The sequence below is a fragment of the Dipodomys merriami genome, unplaced genomic scaffold (assembly GCF_024711535.1).
Source record: "Dipodomys merriami isolate MVZ:Mamm:240054 unplaced genomic scaffold, mDipMer1.0.p SCAF_13, whole genome shotgun sequence".
Taxonomy (NCBI): Eukaryota; Metazoa; Chordata; class Mammalia; order Rodentia; family Heteromyidae; genus Dipodomys; species Dipodomys merriami.
In genome coordinates this window covers 9,795,079-9,819,383 of record NW_027202604.1, presented here as the reverse complement: position 1 = coordinate 9,819,383, position 24,305 = coordinate 9,795,079, and the positions used below count along the sequence as shown (strand labels likewise).

At 35.7% G+C, this 24,305-nt stretch overlaps 1 protein-coding gene across 1 annotated transcript in view; it reads right to left on the bottom strand.

The window, feature by feature from the left end:
- Positions 1-24,305, bottom strand: part of Kcnh8 (potassium voltage-gated channel subfamily H member 8) — a 390,818-nt gene that overhangs the window by 127,120 nt on the left and 239,393 nt on the right. The window contains exons 6-7 of the mRNA XM_070018387.1: positions 16,813-16,970; positions 11,125-11,332 (exon numbers count right to left, since the gene is read on the bottom strand). Of these exons, the coding sequence (XP_069874488.1) occupies positions 11,125-11,332; positions 16,813-16,970 (366 nt within the window). The remainder of the gene's footprint in view (positions 1-11,124; positions 11,333-16,812; positions 16,971-24,305) is intronic.

The window sequence follows — 24,305 nt, the reverse complement described above, 5'->3', positions numbered from 1 at the left end:
TTTAAATTAATGAAACAAAAATATGAAAAGCAGTCAGATAATATTCTTTAAATAGTTACATTCAGTTCAAAATTGGAACTAACAGAAATACCTGAACTACAAAAAGCAGGGTGAAAACATTGGAAGATAAAGAGATCTGGAAAAAATCTAAATGGAATAACTTCATAACTGAAGAAAAATCTATAACAATAAAGATCTATAATATGCATATAACTAAATTCAGAACCTGGATTAAATGTAGACATATAAAACCTTTGAACTCAAAAGTATGTTCACATTTTGAATGCACAAATGTATGTACGAATTCAGTCTTTACCAATATTAAAGATTTATTACATTAATTTCTATGAAAACTAATAGACAAAATTGGAAGTTAAAAACAAAGGACTTCAAAGTTTTACTTGATTTGAGTAGTAATTTAAAGACTTTTTCACAGAAAAATATACAGTATTAACTAGATTATTTAATCTGGGTGCTGGTGGCTCATGCCTGTAATCCTAGCTATTCCGGGGGCTGATATCTGAGAATTGCAATTCAAAGCCTGCCTGGACAGGAAAGTCCGTGAGACTCTTATCTCCAGTAACACACCAGAAAACTGGAAGTGGCACTGTGGCTCAAGTGGTACAGCACTAGCCTTGAGCTGAAGAGCTGAGGGACAGTGCCCAGGCCCAAAGTTCAAGTCCCATGACCAAAAAAAAAAAAAAATGATTTTGGAAGGTACATAAGTTTTAAATTATTGACCTATTCTAAGTCATTAATGAGAAGCAGGCTGGCCAAAACAAATGTATAAAAAGATGTTCTACCTCATAAACTCAGGATAAAGGAAATAACAGTTATGTAGTTTTTAATATGACCTTACCTTGAATTTTCAGATCTTAAAAGACACTGATTAAAATTGTTGGTAAGGGGCTGCTAAGGGGGCTCAGTGGTAGAGTGTTTGCCTTGCCCTGGGTTCAATTCCTCAGCACTACATAAGCAGAAAAAGCTGGAAGTGGCGCTGAAATGGCTCTATTTATGTTTAATTGACACACAAAGACGACCTCATCTTATTGAGAAGAAATGTGAATTCTAGAGTCAGTACCAGACCTTCTATGACCCCAGTCCATGTTCTTCCCACCAGATTATGAGTCTTCATCAAAGAGAAGTTATCACGGAAATCTAAAGCCTTAGATTATTTTGTATCAAGATTTCTCCTTACACTAACATAAAATGTTAAGCCACACAGTAGTCAAAATTGAAATGTTGGTGTAAAATTAGACTGTCAATGGAAGAAAAATGAAGCCTAATAACAGTCATAAGTACATAGTCATAAGTCATCATTAAATATGATTTAAATGCCATCTTAAGTTAGCAGGAATACATAAAATATTCCATAAATTATAATGAGGAACCATACAGGCATTTATAATATTAATTAATTAATTGGCTAACTGATTAAATTACATCCAAGCCTCAAATCAACTAGATAAAACTCCTCTTGGCCACTAGAAATTAGCTTTCGTTCTTCCTCTTTTCACATTACCTTTGGGCCACTCTAAAATTAATATGTCCTGTATGACATTTCTTCAACCTTGATACTCCCTTAACAAAAGAAGCATATGGCCAGGCACGAGTGGCTCATGCGGTCTGAGGATCACCATATAGGGCTTCTAAAATGTTAAATATCAGGGGACATAATATGAACAAGACGCTATGTCGAAAAACATACTTTACAATTTAGGCAGGGTAGGGGGAAAAGGGGAGAATGTAGCTGTGGAGATGGGAAGGAAGGGATGATAGGGAAAAAACAAAGGAGGAGGCAACAATGCTTGATAAGAAATGTACTCATTACCTTGCTCATGTGATTGTAACCCCTCTGTACAGTATTTTCACAATAAAAAACTTATTTTTAAAAAAGGGGGGGTTGAAAAAATATATACTAGGTACTTCCACCGCTTTGAGATGACTGCTCTATTCCTAAAGAAGAAGAATTAGCCTTGGTCATAAGGTATTAACTGCTCAAAATCTCTTCATTTTCAAGATGACATTGTGGTTCTGGTTTTTATTTCCATTGTCAAAGTATATTTGTCTTGTTTATTTCAGTTAGAACACAGCGTAAGTGACCCAGAGCTTCGCTTTTCTGAAAGCACTTTGAAATTTCACATTTCATATTTCAAATCAGGGCCATAGATTCAGTCAATACTTAATCTTTATGCTGTAGTCACTGCCTGGAGACTTACTGTTTTCCATAATAAATATAATAGACTAATGATTGCAATGCATTTTTCATTGCTTAACATGATAACTAAAGCTTTTTCTTTAGTAATTCCATAAACAGAAGGATTATAAAACATATAAATTTACTTCCAATTTAAATTAAAAAGCAAGTAATAATTCATTTTCAAAGAGTGAAATACAGAAAGAAGCTAACAATTGTTTCCCTGAGACTGTAAGAAGGTTGGAGGAATAATTGGACAAAGGAGTAGAAGCTGATTACTGACAAAAAGGTCAGAAGTAGGTGTTCAAGAAACATATGAACAATTTAGACAAGGTTATAGTAGCTTAATTAATATTTTATGAGCCCCAAAAGCAAAACAGACTAACAAATGAGGCTTATGAACATTTACTAGTATTTTTGCTTTATATTACTATGTTACTTTGTATTATAACACTCACTAGTAATTCACTTTATATTAATGACACAAAACAATAACTTATTAGTCATGATCTGAACACTGAGGAAATGAAATACTCAGATAGGGAAAAAAAATCTCAAAAATGAAATACACTATCAAGCCAGGTGCCAGTGGCTCACATTTGTAATTATAGCTACTCAGGTCAGTGAAATCTGAGGATCACAGTTCAAAGCTAGCCTGGGCTGGAAAAGTCCATGAGACCTTTATCTCCAATTAAACACAAAAAAGGCTGAAAGTGGATCTGTGGCTGAAATAGCAGAGTGCTAAGCCTTGAGCAAAAAGAAGCTTAGAGACAGTACTCAGGCCAGAGTTCAAGCCCTAGCATCAACACACACCACACTACACACCACACACACACACACACACACACACACACACACACACACACACACACACACACACACACACACACACACACACGATAAAGAAAAAGGGGTAGACTATCAATAAAAACAGAATCTCAACATTTTGTTTCTTGTGTATAGTTCATGGAAGCCCAGTTTTAACCAAATGAGTCATGCATATCATTGTTCAATTATAAAAGAATAAGTTCCCATGAAAAAATATAGAAAATGTAGTTCATTTCCGAACACTGAAGAATGATTTCCTTATGTGGTATGGTCTAATTATTTCTTCCTACACTCATTCCTGAATTGATTCAAATACATGTAGCATGTATAGATTCAATATTTGATCAATATCATGGAAAGAACACATCAGCAGGAATTTGTGGTATAGAACATGATATATATATATATACATATATATACATATATATGTATATATATATATACATATATATGGTATATTTATCTGCCTCCAGAGCTAGAGATACTCACATTTACAAACACACACACACACACACACACACACACACACACACATGTATATGTGCTTTTATACAGATATTTATGTGTTTATGTGTATATTATTAACTATTAAAATATACACAATCATATTCAGGCTCATCAATGACTTTCCAGTTAGCTATTGGTATTACTATCTCCATGTATAGAGGAAAATCTATAAAAGGATTTTCTGTGAGATGATACATGTAGTATCCTATATGCTAAAAAGCTTAGTCATCTTTATTCTTCCTATTAGGATACTGTATTGATCATTTTTTCCCTTAAGGTGTTTGCTTTTCCTCCTCTCCTCTCCTCTTTGCTCTCCTTTCCTTTTCTTTTCCCTTTCCTTCCCTTCCTTTCTCTTCTCTTCTCCTCTCCGTTCCACTCCTCTCTTATTCTTCTTGGCCTGGGTGCTGTCCCTGAGATTTTTCTGCTCAAGGCTAGCATTCTACCACTTGAGCCACAGCTCTACTTGTGGCTTTTTAGTGGTTAATTGGGGAGAAGAGGTTTATGGACTTTTTTTGAACTGTGACCCTCAGAACTCAGCGTTCTGGGTAGCTAGGATTGTAGGCACAAGACACCAGTGCTCCACTAAACTATGTGTTTTAAAATTCCCAATTCAGAAGTGGTGCTATAGTTCAAGTAGTAGAGCGCTTGCCTTGAGCTGAAGAGCAGAGGGACAGCACCTAGGCCCAGAGTTCAAGCCCCACAACCAACAAAAAATAAAAAAAAAAAATAAATAAATTTAAAATTCCCAATTCATAAATATTAATAGAGTAAAAATTAATGATTACACCAAAGGGAAGAATTATGAGGACAAACAAATGGATGAATCATTTGGGTTAAAGTTTAATCTCTTCCTTCTCTATTTCTGGGAGTTTACCCTAGGCTAACAAACCCATTCAGTCCTTATGTACAGAGACAGACTGTGCTACCTTTTTCAAACTTACACTGCAATGGAACTTTTGTCATTTGAAGTGTATAGTCAGAAGTGTGAAAGATTTTGGAAAATATAGTGCAGAGACTCTACGTATATTGTAGTGTCATTGTTTTCTAAGTGTTACTTCCTCTTTTCCAAACAACCCTGAATAAAATTCTATAATCTCATACTCTGCTACCTGAAACCCAGGAGTACCCTTTCAAAGAACTGAGAACATGCAACTGAAGGCTAATTTTTGTACTCTTCACTTTAAAAAAAAATGCTGGTTCTGGGGCTTGAACTCAGGACTTAGGTGTTTTCCCTCAGCTTTTTCACTGAAGGCTGCTGCTACCACTTGAGCCACATGTCTACTTCTGGCCTTTAGTTAGTTAATTGGAGATAAGAGTCTCATGGGATTTTCTGCCCAGGCTGGCTTCAGATTATGATCCTTAGATCTTAGCCTCCTAAGTAGCTAAGATTACAGCTGTGAAGTCTGATTACTGTCTTGCTCTTCATTGATAAAATGCTCAAATAATTTGGAAATTCAAGATCAGAATGCAAAGACAATTCAACTTTACAATGAATCCACATATATTTATTTACCTATTTTTTTACAATAAATGAAGTGCAATATTATGTTTAAAATATGTAAGTCAGGCCCACAGAAATAAAGAATCCATGTTTTCCCTTATATGTAGAAGGCAGATTTATCTTACAAACTCATCGGTAAATAGGTTTGGCGGTATGCAAGTAGATGAACTGAAATGTGGCCAACTCAAGGGAGAAATCAAATAGTGTAATTCTTTAGAAAGCCAAAGTCAAAGTTTAGCAAAATTAAATACCCAGAAGCAAGTACTCAAAAGGGTGTGGTGGGGTCAAGGGTAAAAGAGTAGACCAATGAAGAGGAGAAGAGGGGGAAAATGCAGACAAGAATCCAATGTATATCTTATAAAATTAAGTAGTATAAAGGAAGAGGTGTATGGGGGAGGAAAGTTTGAGAATGTTGAAGAGGGGTGATATTGATCAAGATTTATTGTATTCATAAACTGCTTTGTTAAATGGCAACTCCTTTGTACAGTTCCTTAAAGATAATAAAGAACAAATAAAAATAAAAATAAGGGAAAATAAAATGTAAAGGGAGTCTGAGTTTTAAAAATAAACCATTTATTCTTTGTAACAAAAAAGTAAAGTCTTAGTCCTCCCCAGAAAATGATGGTTTTTTTTTCTATTTTCTAGAAACTTTCATTTCGATATAGAAGAATTGGAAACTCTTTAAAAAAACCAATAGCAGTTGATTACTTTCTCAGAACTAACAGAATCGTAAATGGTTTCTGATGATGACAACAATGTGGTTTGGCTTTAGCAGTGAGGTTAATTACTTTTTGGTGGACGCCTTGGTCCATTAGGAATAAACCTGATCCCAGTAGGTTTATAGACATGTTGGGGGTTGAAAGAGGAAAGGGCACAGAAGGAAAAAGTCAGGAAGCACTGAATGATCACTGGCTAGGGCTGTATAATTTCCAAGACTTTTTAAATTTTACTACTGGAATTGGTATGGTGGCACACATACCTGTAACCCCACATGCTCAGGAGGAGACTGGAGGATTGCTTGTTCAAGGTCAGTCCTGGAAAAACACTTCTAAGCAAATAAGGGTTGGTGGTGTGACTTTTGTGGCATAGCACCTGCCTACCAAGCCTGGATCCCTGAATTTTAATCCCAGTACTGGCCATGACAGTCAGAAAATTAAATAACAACAACAAACAACAAACAAAAACCCTCAATGTCTGGTGAAAGAAAAACCAGTGCCACCTAGGAATGTAAGAAAACAAAAGAAACTGGATTCAATCTCAAATGGAATAAATTTGAATCAGTATGTTAAAGAGATCCACCATTGAGTCCTGTACTCAAAAGTTCAAGGCACTACTTCACAAAAACAAAGTTACAAGCCAGGTACTTGCGACCAATGCCTATAATCCTGGTGTGGTCCCTTAGCTTTTTCGCTCAAGGCTAGTACTCTACCACTTGAGCCATGGCTCTAAGCCCACTTATTTTGGTGGTCCCAAACAATACTTTTAGAGCAATTTCTAAGTAACTTTCTCATGTCAAAGTTTAAGTATTCATTAGTTATAGCTCATGTTAGTTTCTTGCATGATAATACTGGTCATAATGAAGTTATAGTAATAATTATAAAATATAATATATAGTGAGTACTAGAGATAGATGATTCACACAGATTATGTAATTGAATACTGGCAAACACAGAGGTGGGTACTATGATTGCTATTTTACAAATATTGAATACAAAGCAGAGAAAACCTTCTTGCCATTTCCTGGTGCTCTGTATTCAAAGGATTTGTTATGAAAGAACTTTGTGGTTCACTGTGGCCTTAGGATAAAGTACGATCGCTCCCAAGCTTGGCACATTCTGCTACCTATCTAACTCTAAAGAGTTTTACTTTACTATTATTCTCCATTCACCCTTGGTGCCATAGTTCTGGTGAACTATGTAATATCACTGTGAACTTGCTTTCCCAGATGCTCCATTCTCAATGCCTGGACAGACAAGACCAAACCATCCTATAAACCTCAGGTCAATCTGAGATGTTTTCACTAATAGCACCATTAGATTTAGTTGTCACCCCTCTGTGCATATTCCTCTGATAGAGTGTGCCATGTTGTAATATACCCACTGAATTATCTGTGTTTTTCTCACTAGCCTTTAAGCTCCATGATAGTAAATGTATTCCCTCCTTTGGTACTTTCATTGGTGGTATGGGACCAGGCATAACACAACTGCTTAAAGATTTTTTTTCAAATAATGGGCAAGAAAACCCAAAGTGATCAGCCTGTTTGTTCTCATCATTTGTTTTTCCTGGTAAGAAATAATTGGCTGAATGGGCTTACTTCATTAATTTCACAGTATTCAAAATTATAAGAAGGATTTCTAGACAAGGATTTTTGGGAAGCTAGATTCTTCTTCCCTGACTGTTACTCAGTAAAGGAATGACCTTCAACATTGAATTTGAACTTCTATGCTTTTTGTGTATATTTGTCATGGCTGAGAGCTGTACCTCATAGTGGAAGTAGAGCTGTGGTTACAGTAGATTAGCTCTTTCCACCGCAGAACTTGTGTGACAAATCAAATCAGTCGTATGGATGAAGAATTGGACTACGGTCTTTTTAGGTCTAAAATGCCATGAAACTAAAAGCCAAACCTCAAAATTTCTTAAACTACAGATTCAAAACAGATAAAATTATGAAGTAAGGGATCCTGCCAGGAAAATCATTGCATAACTCTTGATAAGAGCAAGTCCATAGGTATAAATTCTTCCTTTGAAGAAATAGGTATCTTATAAAGAGGTGATAGTGACACTGAATCTCTTTAGAACACTCACTCTGATTCATCCGCATACACATATTGAAATATTGTTTATCTGTAAGTATTAGGTCTGGCATAACAAAAGAAGGTCAAAAATCATTTCAGGGCAATTATCAGTGTTTAACAAGGAATTTATCCTTCAGTAAGATGGATTTGCTCTATATGTTAAACTCACAAACATAAAAGAACAATATGTATGGTAATTGGATCTTGTGTGATGAATTTTTTGATTCATGTTAATCATACCAGGGAAGGTAAAACATATCTATTGAAAACATTTGCACTGTTAAAATTAAATTAACCTAGCCTTTAATCTGATTTATTATAAGATTAGGAAAGGTTGCAATTATCTAATTTGCATGCCAATCTCACCTGGAGAATGTTTTTTTTGGGGAACAAATGACAGAAGTAATTGTACAGGAAAGGCAAGTTTTTGTCCATGTTTAAAAACACAATATTTATAGACATAATAAGGATAGTGTCTTCCTAATCATATCCTCAGAGGTGCTTGGTCAGGAAATCTAATTGTTTAAAGACAAATGTTCAGTTATTCCTCTTATAATTGTATAAAACTACCAAATCCTTGACACATCAGCCATAGATGTGCTTTCTGACGACAAGCCCTCAAACTAGTTGCCGCTGGATGGTTGCAACTGATGGTGTGAGTCTTGAGAACATTTGGTTTTCTTTTCTTTTGTTTTGTTTTTTTGCCAAAGGCCATTTAGGTATTTATAAGATCATTCATGGACCATAAAAATGATCAATACAGTCAAATACTACAGGTAGCCATTGAGCAAAAACATGTAAGTTCTATTTTATACTAAGTGATGTTGAAGTCTTTATAACTACATGAGCCAGACATTCCCCACCCCTCTCTAGAGACTGAGCTATAATAATATTTGTATGTGTATATATTCACATGAAACAGAAAACACCAACTTCGTGTTGCTATGAGAAGCATATCACAAGGAACTTAAAAAAGAATGTTGTAAACTAAAGAAAGGAAGGCCAAGACAGATGATGCAATGATCAGAAATGTAGGTTGATCAGTGATGGTACCATGATGACAGCAGAGATCCCCTGTGCGGTGCTCATCCAGCACTGCCTCAGACCAACGCTATCTTGGTAGGATCAACTCCACTTGGCACTCCCCCCTAGCTTCCATGGAGCCACAGGGCAGGACCAAGGAAGTGGGTCGCATGGAGGAGATCCAGGTTATTGGCTGTTTGTGGACAATTTTCTGGGACAATCAAAACTGTGAGATGTTTGTGGGAAGAAACACAACAAGCAGACTGTACATCTGCAAGACTGACAGAGTGGAAATGAAACATTAAACTTCGTTCACGTAACTAAATTTGAGAGCGAGAATCAGTTGGATTTCCCCCGTCTGGAGACTTTCTGACTAGACATGTCTAACAAATTAATATAAATGTATAGGTCTGGGGTTTGAAGGAAATGAGGTCACGTCACAATTTTAATATGGATTCAGAACAAAAGGCAGAGGTCTAAGGCTGTAATTCACTCAAGACAACTAAGCCCATGCTAGAGTTTGTCATAGAACAGTTCAGACTTTGATCTACTCTCTCTTCCTCACTATGGCCCCTCCAAACTTTATTTTTATCTGGGACACTTTTGCTTCATTCAAGGTTTTAGTTACCCCTTCTTGGTTTCTGGGAGTTGAGAACCACAGCAAAGCAAACAAGAAGTGCTTTGATAATAAAAATAAGAAAATCATTCACTCTAAGAAGAAAATTCTCACAACACATCAGTTGCTGATATGAAGGGGATTAAAAAAAAAAACAACTTGAACCAGGAATTCACTTTCTTCTAAATGGTTTCAGATATCTCTGGCTTGTTATCCAGCGATGCCTTCTGAAGGCTCTGTATATGGATTTGGTGTGAGAGTAGCATTCAGGAAAGCTAACATGTTGATAATCTAAGTGTATACTCCCATTAAGTGTTCACTGGAAAAGTTGGGGCTTTTTTTCTCCTGCTCTGAGGCAGACTCTCCTGTGGTTTGATCCCTGTGCAAGGTCTGAGTTTTATTCAAAAGTTTGAAATTCTTTTTGGTGCAGTCCTGGGGCTTGAACTCAGGGCATGGGGCTCTGTCCTTGGAGCTTTTTATGTTCAAGGCTAACACTCTTCCACTTAAGCCACAGCTCTACGTCCTGGGATTGATTTTTGCTGGAAAAGTTAAGTGAAGGATAATCTAGTCAACTAAGAAACAAAATCATTAGCTTAAATGTCACATATAGAAAAAAAAACTATTCTACAGAGGACACAATGACGATTTCCTAAAGGGGTGGAATATTTTTGGATAGAGGGTTATGATCTTCAGAATTGTTATTTTCTAAAAATTTACTGTGGTTAACGTAAGTTTAAAAATGTGCATAGTATTTCAGATTCATCTATGCAGAATTATGTAACACTTGTAAAATCTCTTAAAATTCTATGGAATTCTATGGATTACACAGGCTGACCCATTGCAACAATCATACTCACAAGACATCATGTTGGAAATGCACTTTATAACTTTGGGGGGGAGTGGGGGTGGTAGGGGATGGAAGGGATAGTAAGAGAAAAACAAAGGAAGAGCACTAATGCTCAATAAGAAATGTACTCATTACCTTACTTATGTAACTATAACCCCTCTGTACAGCATCTTTACAATGAAATAACATTTTAAAAAATAAATCTGGATTACTTAGAAACAAAATTCTATGGATTATGGGGACACTTTACAAATGTTATTGGCAAACACCTAGTGCTCATGGAGGGTTACGTGTGAAAAGTATGTCATTTTGATAGTTCACTTAAAAAAAATAAAGAAAAGAAAGGAAGGAAACTTTTCCACACCACCTCAAATGTAAACAATTATTTTCTTAGGATTTTAAAATCTCACAATGATAGGGCATAGACCAGTTTCCTAGTGAGTTATTATTATAAGCTCTGTCCTGGAACACGTCAAGATAAAAAATCACACGTTATTTATCGAAACACGTCTATTGCATTGCTGGCCAGTCTGAAGAAATCAGGTCTTTTTCTCAAGTTATTCTAGCTTAAAGTTTTAACCCATTGATTAAAGAAAAATAGAAAGTTCTTTCAGGAAACTTAAAAAATACAAACAAAATAAAATCACTTGCATCAGGGATATTCATCCATGAAAAAAAAAATAGAGAGAAAGACAGATTGGCTGTAAGACAGAATAAATTTACAGACTCATTTTTCACCTCCTCCAAAATTCTAGATAACTCTTCTCTTTCATAGTCAAAATGGAAACTGTGACAAACATAAGCCCTTACCAACTTCCCACTTGAGAAGGCGGTTGTCTTCCCTCTCCATTTTTCCAATGACATACCAGATACACGCCATCCAGTGGGCAAGGAGGGCGAACATGGACATGAGCAGTGTCAGGACGATTGTGCTGTGCTGGGAGTAACGGTCCAGCTTCTGCAGGAGACGCAAAAGGCGCAGCAGCCTTACTGTCTTAAGCAGATGCACTAGAGACACCTGCGGTGGGAAAGAGAGAAGCACAGCTTGGTACTCTGCTGGGTGAAATTCATGGCACAATCTCCATATGCTTTCTTTTTTTAAAAATACATTTTTATTGTGAAAATACTGTACAGAGGGGTTACAATTACATGAGCAAGGTCATGAGTACATTTCTTATCAAGCATTGTTGCCTCCTCCTTTGTTTTTCCCCTACCATCCCTGCCCTCCCATCTCCACAACTACATCCCCCCTTCATCCCCCCACCCCCACCATGCGCCTAAATTGTAAAGTTCATTTTGGGACATAATGTCTTGTACATCTCATTGTTGCAATGGGTCCACCTGTATCCCTATTTAAACAATTTTTTTCCCTTCCCCTCCACAAATTATACCAGCATCAAATACACTGAAAATAGGGGTTATACCACGGGGGGAAGGACAAAAAAACCATCTTATTAATACGTCAGAAAAAACAGCAAGAGAGAAAAAAAACACTTGTGTCCTTATCTTGGGGTTCATTTTACCTAACATCTTCTCTGACCTGTTCTGCTTGTTTCAGACATATGCTAGTTATTGCAAATAAGGGAAACCATGGGACCTATGTTTCTTTCATTTACAGCCACTGGGGAAAGTTCCTGAAGCTGGGTATAACCATTGTTTCAGTCCTATAGTTATTTTTATGGTTCTTTGCTCATAACATGTTATAAAAAGAAAGGAAGATAAAGGACAGGAAGGTGAAGGAAGATGTGCTAAAGAATAGGACAATCTTAATTAAGATTTACCTTTTTTCCTCTCTACTTGCTTGATTGAATACAATTTATGTATTTGGATACACAACTGAAACATTATAGTATCATGACTGATATAACACATCTTTACTGCCCCTTTTGCTAAACTGCTTTGCTTCAAACACTATCATGCGCACAGAAATTGTTGGCCTGGAGCAAACACATCCTGAACTTTCTATCAAGCATGCTTAGAAAACCAAAGTTTCACAAATGTTCTCAAACACCTAAATTCTATCTTTTCATGCACACAAATGGTAGACTTAACAGCTTGGGGGTTGTTTTTATGTTGATTAGTGATCATTTGAAAGATATAGACCTCTGGGAATTTTGATCAAAACCCACTACACACAAGCATGGCTCATAACAAACACCCTCAAAGAGTCTCAGGGAGTGTTCTAAAATAGAAAACAGAAAATATTGACTCATGTGGAAATCGAGTGTGAGGAACGACTCCTTGATGTCTTCTTATTTAGGGAGACAAACCCTAAGCAGAAAGGAAAAGTGTTGTTTGTAGGCTATCATTATTAAAATCCTCTGTATGCATAAGGCAATTCTAAAAGTGCTCAGCACCTTTGGGGAATTTGTGCCTTTGTAACTAGCTGGAGTCCATTGACTTTTGAGCTCTTCCTTTAATTGCCATCTTCCCTTATCACTAAGAAATACATGCCCAGAGCAATGCCTGGTCCATTGGAAGAGTCCAAATGTATCTTGTGCAGATGAAGGGATAAATAAATCATTGTTAAGACACAAAACAGATCAACCTTGGTATAAAAATAGATATTCAATAAAAGTCTGCTCAATTGTAATCTTGGGAATTATTCTCTACTCAAATATAAGAAAATCTTAATGGCATTTGAGGAACTTGCCAGATGGGGGTTGGTATGGCTGCAGTTATGACCTTCACCATGACCAAGTTCTCATCTACCATTTTTCAAACTGGTCTTGAACTAGGGGGTCACATGCCGCAATTTTATAACCTCTACTTTGTGATTCAGAGGAATTACTGGGGATGGAATTTATTTGACAAGTAGGTAGGTCTGATAGATAGGTGACAAGTGTGTGTGTGTGTGTGTGTGTGTGTGTGTGTGTGTGTGTGTGTGTGTGTGTGTGTGTGTGTGCATGTGTATTGAGGCTTGAACTAAGGGCCTAAGTACTGTTCCTTAGCTTTTTTGCTCAACACTGGCCAGTCTACCACTTGAGCCACACCTCCACCTCTGGCTTTTTGTTGGTTAATTGGAAGTAAGACTTTCACAGATTTGTCTGTACAGGTTGCTTTTTGTGTTTTTTTTTTCCATCATGGGACTTGAACTTTGGGCCTGGGGGCTATCCCTGATCTCTTCAGATCCAGGCAAATGCTCTACCACTTGAGCCATAGCACCACTTCTAGTTTTCTGTGGCTAATTGGATAGAAGAGTCTCACAGACTTTATTGCGTAGGCTGGCTTTGAACCTTGATCCTAACATCTCAGCCTCTTGAGTAGCTAGGCTTACAGGGGTGAGCTATCAGAACCCAGCTTGGTGACAATTTTTCACGTAAAATGAAATGTGGTACAAGCATTACAAGTGGAAGAAGTGAGATACAACCATGACAGTAATGCAGTGATCTCCTGATTTTCTCTTATCAGACAGAAAGGGAATATTTGAAAGAAGAATATGGAGGTGTCCTCACACAAGAACAATAGTAGTTTGCAGAGGCAAAGAACATAAGCCTGGGTGCTTGGGACAAAGAATCCTTAGTTATTTTGCTGACATTAAAAAAATAATAATTATGCTTGCTCTAATTAAAGTCATCAGCTTCCTGATATAAATATGGATTTTTCATTCTTGATGAATGACAGAAGAGGCCTATTTGAGTTAAATGGAAATATGTAATCCATATCAAAAGACAGGATCCTTATTACTCTTGGAATGCTATTCTGAATATGTCATTGGTGAGAACTTTAAGTTTCTTGCAGACCACAGCATTCATCAAAACTCTTAGTCAAACCAACTTCTCTTACTAGGTGGCCTAACTACCTCCTGGTTGTCAGTTGGGAAAGAGGAGGCTGAGGGGAGGAGAGAGAAAAGGCTACGAACATGTGAGACCTTTCTAGATGTCAGACATTGAGCAACAGACTTGGTAGAAATATTTCCTCTTTAGGCTGCACAGAAATCGAAGGAAATGTCTGTGCCCATTTTAGTTCTATTTTTGTATTAACCTCCCCAAGGAAGTCACTCAGATGTTATGTGATAAAACCAGGAATTTTAGTTTTTGCCTTTTCCACCCGATCACATAGTTATATCTCTCACAATGCCTTTTATAGTCACATATATCAAGTTCAATAAACTAATAGTTGGGATGTATTTAAAACAATGGCCATTAAGAATTAATGACAGGCAGAGCCAACATATACATTTTGTGGTGGATATAATGCATCTTGACTATCATCTAAGAAGACACATTAACTAGATACTTGTTAAATCTGGGAAATAAGCTAGTTATATATTTGTTGGTATTTATTTCTAACTTTTTGCGGTGGTAGTGTGACCTTGCTCAAATTAAGTAAATACAGTATCTTCAACAAGTTTTTGTGTTACAAGAGAATATTTTATTATGATTAACTCATTTGAGGAGGGTAACAAATTTATATTATATGTTCATATAACATAATGGTGTTATGCTCATTTACAAGCAAAGCAAAGTATCCCTAAAGGAGAGATGTCCTCGGGCCTTTTTATCTTTCTTCATGATGAAAATGTTGATCTACATCTTGAATCAAATAAGACAGCAAGATGGAAGTGGAACAGGAGAGCAGAACAAATATCATAATTTATCAAAATGTGAGCATCAGCCCAGGCACTGGTGGCTCACAGCTGTAATCCTAGCTACTAAGGAGGCTGAGATATGAGGGGATTGTTTGAACCCAACCTCGGAAAGAAAGTCTGTGAGACTCTTATCTGCGATTACCTGACACAAATCAGAAAGTGGAGCTGTGGCTCAAGTGGTAGAGTGCTATCCTTGAACAAAAAGGACAATACTAAGGCCGGAGTTCAAATCCCAGGACCAAAACACACACACACACACACACACACACACACACACACACACACACACATACACACACACATGAGCATCAGACTTATGAAAAATCTTTATCCATGTTAATGTTAGGCAATAAGGATATTAATGATGTATAAATTTTTATTTATTTTATGTATGTTTATAACATAATTGTATATTATATACATTTTAAATTGTCTTCTTTTGTTAGTGCTCAGAGACAAATGAAACATAATAAAACTATTAGTATCTATTAGCCAAGTAGAAAATTTATTTGTAATAGAATTCTATGAAACTGTACTTATGAAAAAATTTCCAAGAAAATTCAGAAAGTTTAAAAATTGTGAATTATATATTTGTTTTAGATTCTTTTTCAGTCTTAAAAAGACTTGTTTTAAGTCATTATACTTTCATTAGAGTACTCATCTAGTCAATCTTAAAAGCACTTTAGAAAGCCTGGATAACAATTCACTGTAGTAATGACTAATATGGCATAATAGACTTTTCTCAACATCTTTCATTTCAAATATAATCCTTTTAATAATGTTGATACTTTCAACCTCCCAAATTAAAAAAAAACACTATTGTACATGCAACTAACAATTGCAGAAGTAAACACTTAAGAGCTGGAATTACAATTCTGTATTCATCAGGAAGTCAATGACTGTATTTGAAACACTGATCAGTTTAATCTTGAAAGATATATCTTTAAATTCTTTTTTCTTTTCTTTAAAAATTTTAATTGTTGTTATAAAGGTGATGTACGGAGGGGCTACAGTTACATAAGTCATGTAAAGAGTACATTTCTTTTTGGACAATGTCGTCCCTTCCCTTGCTCTCTCCTAGCTTTTCCTATCTTTAAATTCATAATAAAAATATGACTAGTATAAGGTGTTGTCAACTTAATAGAAAATGTGTTCTATTTGAAGTAATCTTTGGTAAATTTTTATATACAGGAAATTGCACTAATCTCCAATGGGTTCCATAAAAGTCTATTTGTAATGAAGCACTCAGTATCTTCAGGACTATTAACTATTAAATAGGAAAAAAAAACAAAAGTTGTGAAGGAACAAGAGGACAAGTAGTTTAGAAGAAGAAAGAGATGGTACAAGTATTAGTGCAAATGCAAGAGAGCTCCACTTTAATGTTGGCTATTTTATCATTTAGGCTTCGACTCCATCCAAGATTTTCATGAGAAATTCTAAGAAGTGCTTGAATTCCTTACTTTATTCCAGCATTCTTCTTTTTTCCCAATCATTCTTGCTTTTGCCAGTGAATAGTGAAATAATGCAGATGTAGGGAGGTAAAAGTCATAAAAGGAGAAAAGACTTCAAACACTTCGTTAAATTACAGAAGCGACTCTCTGTATGGCAATATAAACTATTTCTAATATATCGACATCATTACAGGTATTTTCCTCACCAAAGCATTTGGTGATTCAGTATTTATGACAAATATGGGCCTCCTGGTATTTAAATAAGACTTTGAAAGGAAGTAACTTCCTCAATTGAGGAATTTGTCCTGAATATTATTGGGCACCCAAGCATCCTTATTAAGGAAGGCACAAAACGCAGCAAGCACAAATTACCAGAAATATGGGGAGCATGTCAAAATCCAATGCAGGAGTAAAAATTAAGCTTCTCAGCCACGTGGAAGGAAGCTGTCTACTTACCACTGTGACATTGAAGGCATATAGGAGATCAAATGGCAGGGCAGCGATTAAATCAATGATGAACCAGGTTGTGACATAATGGATGCAAATTGACCTTGCTTCAAAGATAACTTGGCCAGACTTGCTGACATAGGTTGTTCGGAAATTTAAAATAATATCTGCTTGGGGAAAAAAAAGATGGAGAGAAAAAGAAGTGTGAGAGAAGAAAAAGGAAAGGCAAGGTAAGGAGGAAGGGAGGGAGGAAGGAAAGAAAGAAGGAAAATGGAAGGAAGGAAGGAAGGAAGGAAGCAAGGAAGCAAGGAAGGAAGGAAGCAAGGAAGCAAGGAAGCAAGGAAGGAAGGTAGAAAGGAAGGAAGGGAAAGGAAATTGTATAAAATTTATACAAAATTAGAAAAACAGTAACCTCAGCCCATTTAATGTCCCAAACACTGTTTAACAGATCGACTGAGTCAAAATGGAATTACAAAAGGATGAAACAGTAGTATTTTCTGAGCATTTAATATGTACTCAACTTTGGGCCATATGCTGAGTGTCATTAAATAATTGTAACAATAACCATAGTCAAAATGTATAAATGCTCACTATGTACGTTGTCAAAGAATGTAGCATGGGTTATTTCATTTTACTCTTAAATTATCTCCCATCAATTCTCAAAGGAGTTAGAAACTAAGTCCTGGTGAGAAAACACTATCCATGATCATATGTCAAACAATGAAACAGATTATTTGTGCATAGATATAGCAAATTCCCCACACATAAGTTTTTATGTTATTTGTGGAATTCATTCCTGACTTGAAGGGATTCCTATTTAAAAAATACCTTGCTGTGTCTTATTTGGAGTAACAAGATTTAACTTTCACCATTCTAATTTTGTATTTTATGTAAGTGATTTCAGCTTTTCCCTAAATTATTCTTTGACTACACATTTATTGAGCACTGTACAATAATTGAGGTACCAGATTCACTGATCAAATGACAATCATACACCCAAGTGAATCATTTTCAGTTCACATCATGTGAAGGATAAACATATTTAAGATTGCCATATTGTTTCCTGGGTTAAATAACATTAATAAGTTCCCCCTGATTTGTTTGATTTGATTCACTACAAGCAAGTCAGAGAAAATGTATACACATATAAATGAATCATTGACTTCCACAGAAAGGGATTTCTTCAACGGAACTTTGTTTTGGAGCTTACCTTAATTAAGATCAAAGCAGGATAGTTCAGTCACTCAAAGATCAAAGTTACCAGAAAAAGTTTCTCCAGTTAATGAGAGTATAATTTCATGATTGAATGAAGTCAATGCTAAGCCTTGAGCTACATAATATAATGGATATTCTTTATAGCTATAGTACAATGTAGTGAATTTGTTCTTATTGTCACCATGAAGATGATAATAAAAATGATTTATAGTAATCCTTATTTTGTATGAAGGTTTGTATTTATGTATGTTTGTACATATGTATGTACCTACATTTCACTTCCATTCACATTTGTGAGAACAAGATGCATAAATCTGAAAGCATAATACAATAAACACCAGGAAGCAATATTTCACAATCTTCCAAAATTTTATAATTCTCCAGTCAATGAAGTGGAGAAACTTGTGGGTAAGCATTTCAAATAACTGATAGCTAAAATGAGCAACTAACTTCAAGAAAATAAAGCAGAACAACAATGGAATGAATTAGGGAAAACAATCGAGAATATTTAGTTAGAAGTTCACAAAAGAGGCATATATTTTGGAAAAAACAAACAAATCTGGGTGATGAAAAGCAAATAAAAAATTCTGTGGAAAGCCTAGTGAACAGACAGAACAAGCATCAGAGAACATTTTATAGCTCAAAGACAAAACTAATGATTAGATCAGTCACCCATTAATATGAAAAAAATAAGAAATTATAATCAGAATATGCAGGACTTCTGAAACACTATTAAAAGACATAAATTGCAGTGTGTGTATGTGTGTGTGTGTGTATGCGTGAATGTGCATGTGTGTTTGAGCGTAGAAGAAAAAATTATAATCAGAATATGCAGAACTTCTGAAACACTATTAAAAGACATAAATTGCAGTGTGTGTGTATGTGTGTGTGTATGTGTGAATGTGCATGTGTGTTTGAGTGTAGAAGATGACGTAGAGGTATACTAAAAATATACAAAAATCTAAGTGAAATAATACCAGAAAACATTAAAAGGAAGAAAAGAAAAATGATAATCCATGCAAATAGAATTTAGGGGCAAGCAAAACAAACTATCTAGTAAAACAAACTTAAGGCCAAAATTAGGATAGACAAAGAAGTCAGTACATATTGGATAGATGATAATATTTCAAGATGATAAAACTATTTTAAATATAGATGAGCTGAACTATGGCTCACCTAGTTTCATAATGAAATCTTTATTGGTATAAAGGACAAATAATCCCTTATATAATTAAGGGTGACTTCAGCACTCCATTTGTAACCATAGATAAATCATGAACACAAACATAAGCAAAGGAACTTCAGAAGTAAACTATACTATAGCTCAAACAAACTTAACAAACATCTACAGAATTTGCCATCCAACAACTTCAGAATAAATAAATATTGTTTTCTGAATAAAATTTTCTTCAAAAAGATAATTATTTTAGGTCATAAAGCAAGTTTTTGACTATTACAAGACATGGAAAAACTTTTATTGTATTTTATCAGATCAGAATGGAATGTAACTAGATATAAATAACAAAGGGAACTGCAGAAATTATACCCACAAAACAGATTGAACAATACACGTGTGTGTGTGTGTGTTTGTGTGCGCGCACGCGCGCGTGTGTGTGTGCACTAGTGCTGAGGTTTCAGCTCAGTGTCTAGATGTTATCTCTTAGATTTTTTGCTCAAGGCCGCACTCTACCACTTGAGCCACAGCTCCACTTTTGGATTTTTGGTGGTTAGAGATAAGATTCTCAGGGATTTTTCTGCTGATTGTGAACCATGATCCTCAGATCTCAACTTCCTGAATAGCTAAGATCACAGGTGTAAATGACAGTACCAGCTAAAATATACTTTTGAATTATTGGTAGATAACTGAGGAAGTTGGTAGGTATTGAAAAATATTCTAGAATCAGATGGAAATGGATACACAGTATATCAAAATCTGTGACATAAGAAGGAAGTTTATAGCTATGAGTGTCTACATTAAAAAAAAATACCAAGTTAGGAATAATGGTGCATGCCTAAAAATCCCAGGAGAATAAAAGAACAACAACAACAAAAAGAAAACAACCAACCGAATTCCGAGGAAACAAAGAAATGCTAGGAACCATGCAATACATGCTTTCAAATTAGACAACAGAGCTATAGTACCAAAATAGAATGGTAGTGGCACCAAAACAGAAACATAGGCAGATCATTGCATTTCTGTGTTACCAAAAGTAAGCACAGGGAGGTTTGTAGATTCTCAACACCTGAATGACACAGGCTGGGGTAAGACCAAGATATACTACCATTGAATAGAACTACCTTCCATTGTCCTATAGCATAGCAGGGTGACTATAATTGATAACGATCTTCAAAATAGTAGAGAGGATGGGGTGCTCCTAGCACAATGAATAATGAGTGTTTGAGGTCATTGATAAATCAGTTGTCCTGATTCCAGTATGGAAATGTCATACTGAACCCCATAAATATGTACAATTACTATATGTCATAAACTATATTTTAAATTTAGTGGACAAATTCCTTGTATATTTATTTATTAACTGATCATGAGGTATACCATAAATTTCACAGAAAAGGCATTGCTGCAATCCACACACTGAAGCACTCCCATTGACTGGAGAATCAATTATATGAATAATATCTGGTTGATTAAGTCAGCGAACATTTTAAAAGCTATGTAGCTAACTATGTGGTTGACTCAGAAACAAAATAGAGGTTTAGGGTGAACGTTAGATGAGTCATCATAGAGTATTAACATGGAAAGCTGTTTATTCAGTTGAGTTAGATAAAAAGTAATATTCTAGTTTTAGGTTTACAAAGAATTGGAAAATCTGACACACAATTAGTGGTAACAGCAAATGAACAAAGGATTGTTAAAATCTATATGTGTAAATCTATTTTTAAAATGTCTACATACCTCATTTTCAGAGAAAAATTCCAGAGATACTTCCTATTCTAAGAATTATTTCAGGACTAAAGTAAAAGAGTTACGCAGTGGTTTATTCTATAACTATCCTTTTTGGATAGTTAATTTCAAAACAACAATACAAACCTACTTTTGTCACACTCATAAGAAAAGATGTGGTACTGGCTTACTTACAAAAAAGCTGTTCTTATTCCTTAGTTTGTGTGATTCCTGTAGAAGAAGATGCAGAAGATTCATGCAAATGCACTTAAGTCATGCAGATAGTAGTCAGCACAGAGGTGCCATCTTTGACATTTGATCTTTTATTTACAGACTCTAAGGATTATGGAACCCTCAAATGTATGTTAAACTAAATATCAATAGGTCTGTGCAAGGAAATGCATTTCTGATTATTTTTATTTTAGTTTTTAGAACAGTTTGAGTCTCACCACCCAGGTAAGAGACTATCAAATCAGTCACAGAATTAAATGTGAGAGAATGAACTTTCTTTGTTTCTGAAAATCCACAGACCAAGCTTTGCGCTTTTTTTGGTTTTTTGTTTTTTTCAGGGACAAAGAACACACTCTGCCTTCTCTCTGGTACTGAGGATGGGGTGGTAGTGTTCAAGAACAGGACTTAGTGAACTCAGTGTTTGCAAATATCTCCTTCTATGAGACTGGGACACATTCTTCTTTCAGACTGAGGAAAGCACAGAATAAAATAAGACTGTGAAAGGGAAGAAGAGTTTTTAGAGCTGTTGTCCCTCCTGAGAGTGTCACAGGGACAAAAGAGCACCTGCTTTTTCCCCAGGACTGTCTTGTTTCCCACAAGACTATGGTGTGTTTGGCTAATGAAATCAATGGCTTACTCAAATACCGCAGTAAGAAAATGGTCTCCTCTGGGCATTCCACAACCCACCTAAAAGGCAGCAGTGTAGGTTCATTTTAAGAATCTAGAGAGTCTAAGTATAATACTTCTAAAGCTTTTTTTTTAATGTGGAAAACCATACCAAAATAGAATTATTAACACCAGATTTCATATGTATTTTTCTTGATTCTATTTATTATTAATGTATACAATTATAAATGAGTACAAAACACCCACACAGTTTGAGCCAGGAAATACACTCCTAAATCCATAGCCAATTCACTCTGAAGAGTTTGTCGCCTTCAAACCTCGATACCTCCATGTGCTCACATATGCAGGAATAATCCCTTGTGGCTCCTGGTACTAGTTTCATAGGTAATGAGTAGGTAAACAGGGGAATAGAGAATTATCGTAATACGCATTATGGCGTATAACATTTTCAAGACATTAATCCTAATATACTTTACACCAAAATAAAACAGCATATAATAGAATTCTCTGATAGTCCAGATCACAGGTTGTTGCAAAGCAATTAATTCACCTCATTGTTTTCCATTGTGTAATTAAAATAAATACTACTAGAGATAATTGGAGGCTTGTTGTTTACATATAGCTAAGACCTTCAGCAATGAGTGTTTTATTTCTCTCCAACACTAAGTAGCTATGCATGGGGAAAAAAACCATTAAAGTTTTATCCATTATTTTCTTTGAGATCCTTAAGAACTACATACTTAGAAAGAACAACAACAAAAATCTAAATGTAATATGGCATGAATAAGTAGATTTCTTTATTAGCCTGCATGCCAGATGGAAAATAATTTTAAATTATATTGGGCTTGCTCGTTAAGAAGTAAATTAAACTACAATCAGGTGTACAAGAGCATATGCACTACGCACAAATAATTAATAACTTCATTTAGCCATTTCTTTAAAAATTAATTGATGTAGCACAGCATGGGTGGAGGGATATTTAAACCAGCTGCTATTAATAGTCAGAAAATGTGCTGTCTTTTCTTCATTGCTTGTGAGGTACTCTTTGGAGCCAGGCGTGATGTCACAGCATAAGAGGGCTAGCAGGTGTGAGAGTAATGACTGGAAAGCTGATTGATGAAGAGAGTTGAGGGCTAAGCATCCTAAGAATACCTACAATTGATTACCAATATTAATGGATAAGATTCCATTATCATTCTACCCTTGAGCATCTGGTTAACATTCGTCTCTCTTCTCTACTCTAAAGTGAAAGATTTATGGGAATCAAACAGCAGTGGACCCTATGAGAAATAGCATGTAAGAGCTACTGACTCTACAGAGAAGAAAAGTTGGGACAAAAATGCAGCCAGGCTGGGTGCTAGTGGCTCACATCTGTAACCATAGCTATTCAGGATGCTGCAATCTGAGGATCATGGTTTGAAGACAGCCTGGGCAGGAAAAAATGATGAGATCTTATCTCTAATTAACCACCAAAAAGCTGGAAGTGGAGCTGTGACTCAAATGGTTAGAGCACTAGCCTTGAGAAAAACAAACAAAAAAACACTCATGGAATGTGCCCAGGCCCTAAATTCAAGCCCCAGGTAAAGGACAAAAAAAAAAAAGGGAGCCAGAGAGATTGACAAGTCAGTTAGGATCCTTATTCTGTTTCTGTTGGTGCCATTGGGGTAGATGTCATGGAAGACACGTATGCATGTTGGTGGTCTTCAACATCCACAATATACAGACTTCTGTGGTATGGAAAGGACCTAAAAATTCCTCCATCCTAATTTTTCTTTTAATGCAAGAACCACCTTGATCAGAATATAGTTAACCAGTCACTAAATTCTTCCAGAAATGGTTAGCTCTTTTTCTTCTTTCTTTCTTTCTTTCTTTCTTTCTTTCTTTCTTTCTTTCTTTCTTTCTTTCTTTCTTTCTTTCTTTCCTTCCTTCCTTCTTTCTTTCTTTCTTTCTTTCTTTCTTTCCTTCCTTCCTTCTTTCTTTCTTTCTTTCTTTCTTTCCTTCTTTCTTTCTTTCTTTCTTTCTTTCTTTCTTTCTTTCTTTCTTTCTTTCTTTCTTTCTTTCTTTCTTTCTTCCTTCCTTCCTTCCTTTCTCTCTCTCTCTCTCTTTCTTTCTGTCTTCCTTTCTTTCTTTCTTAATTATTTATTTATTTTTGTCAGTCGTGGGTCTTGAACTCTGGGTGCTGTCCCTCAGCTCTTCAGCTCAAGGTAAGCACTCTACCACTTGAGCCACAGTGCCACTTCTGGTTTTCTGGTGGTTTACTGGAGATAAAAGCCTCATGAACTTTCCTCCCTGGGCTGGCTTTGAACTTCAGTCCTCAGATCTCAGCATCCTGAGTAGCTAGGATTACAGGCATGAGCCACCATCGCCCAGCTTCTTGGCTTTTCTTCTTTCTTTCTTTCTTTTAATAAAAGTTTCTCTATGTATCCTAGGCTGACCTTGAACTTACAATGTTATGGCCTCACCTTCCTGAGTGCTGGTATTATACATAGCCAAGTCCAGTTAAAACTGATTTTTTCATGTGCATGTG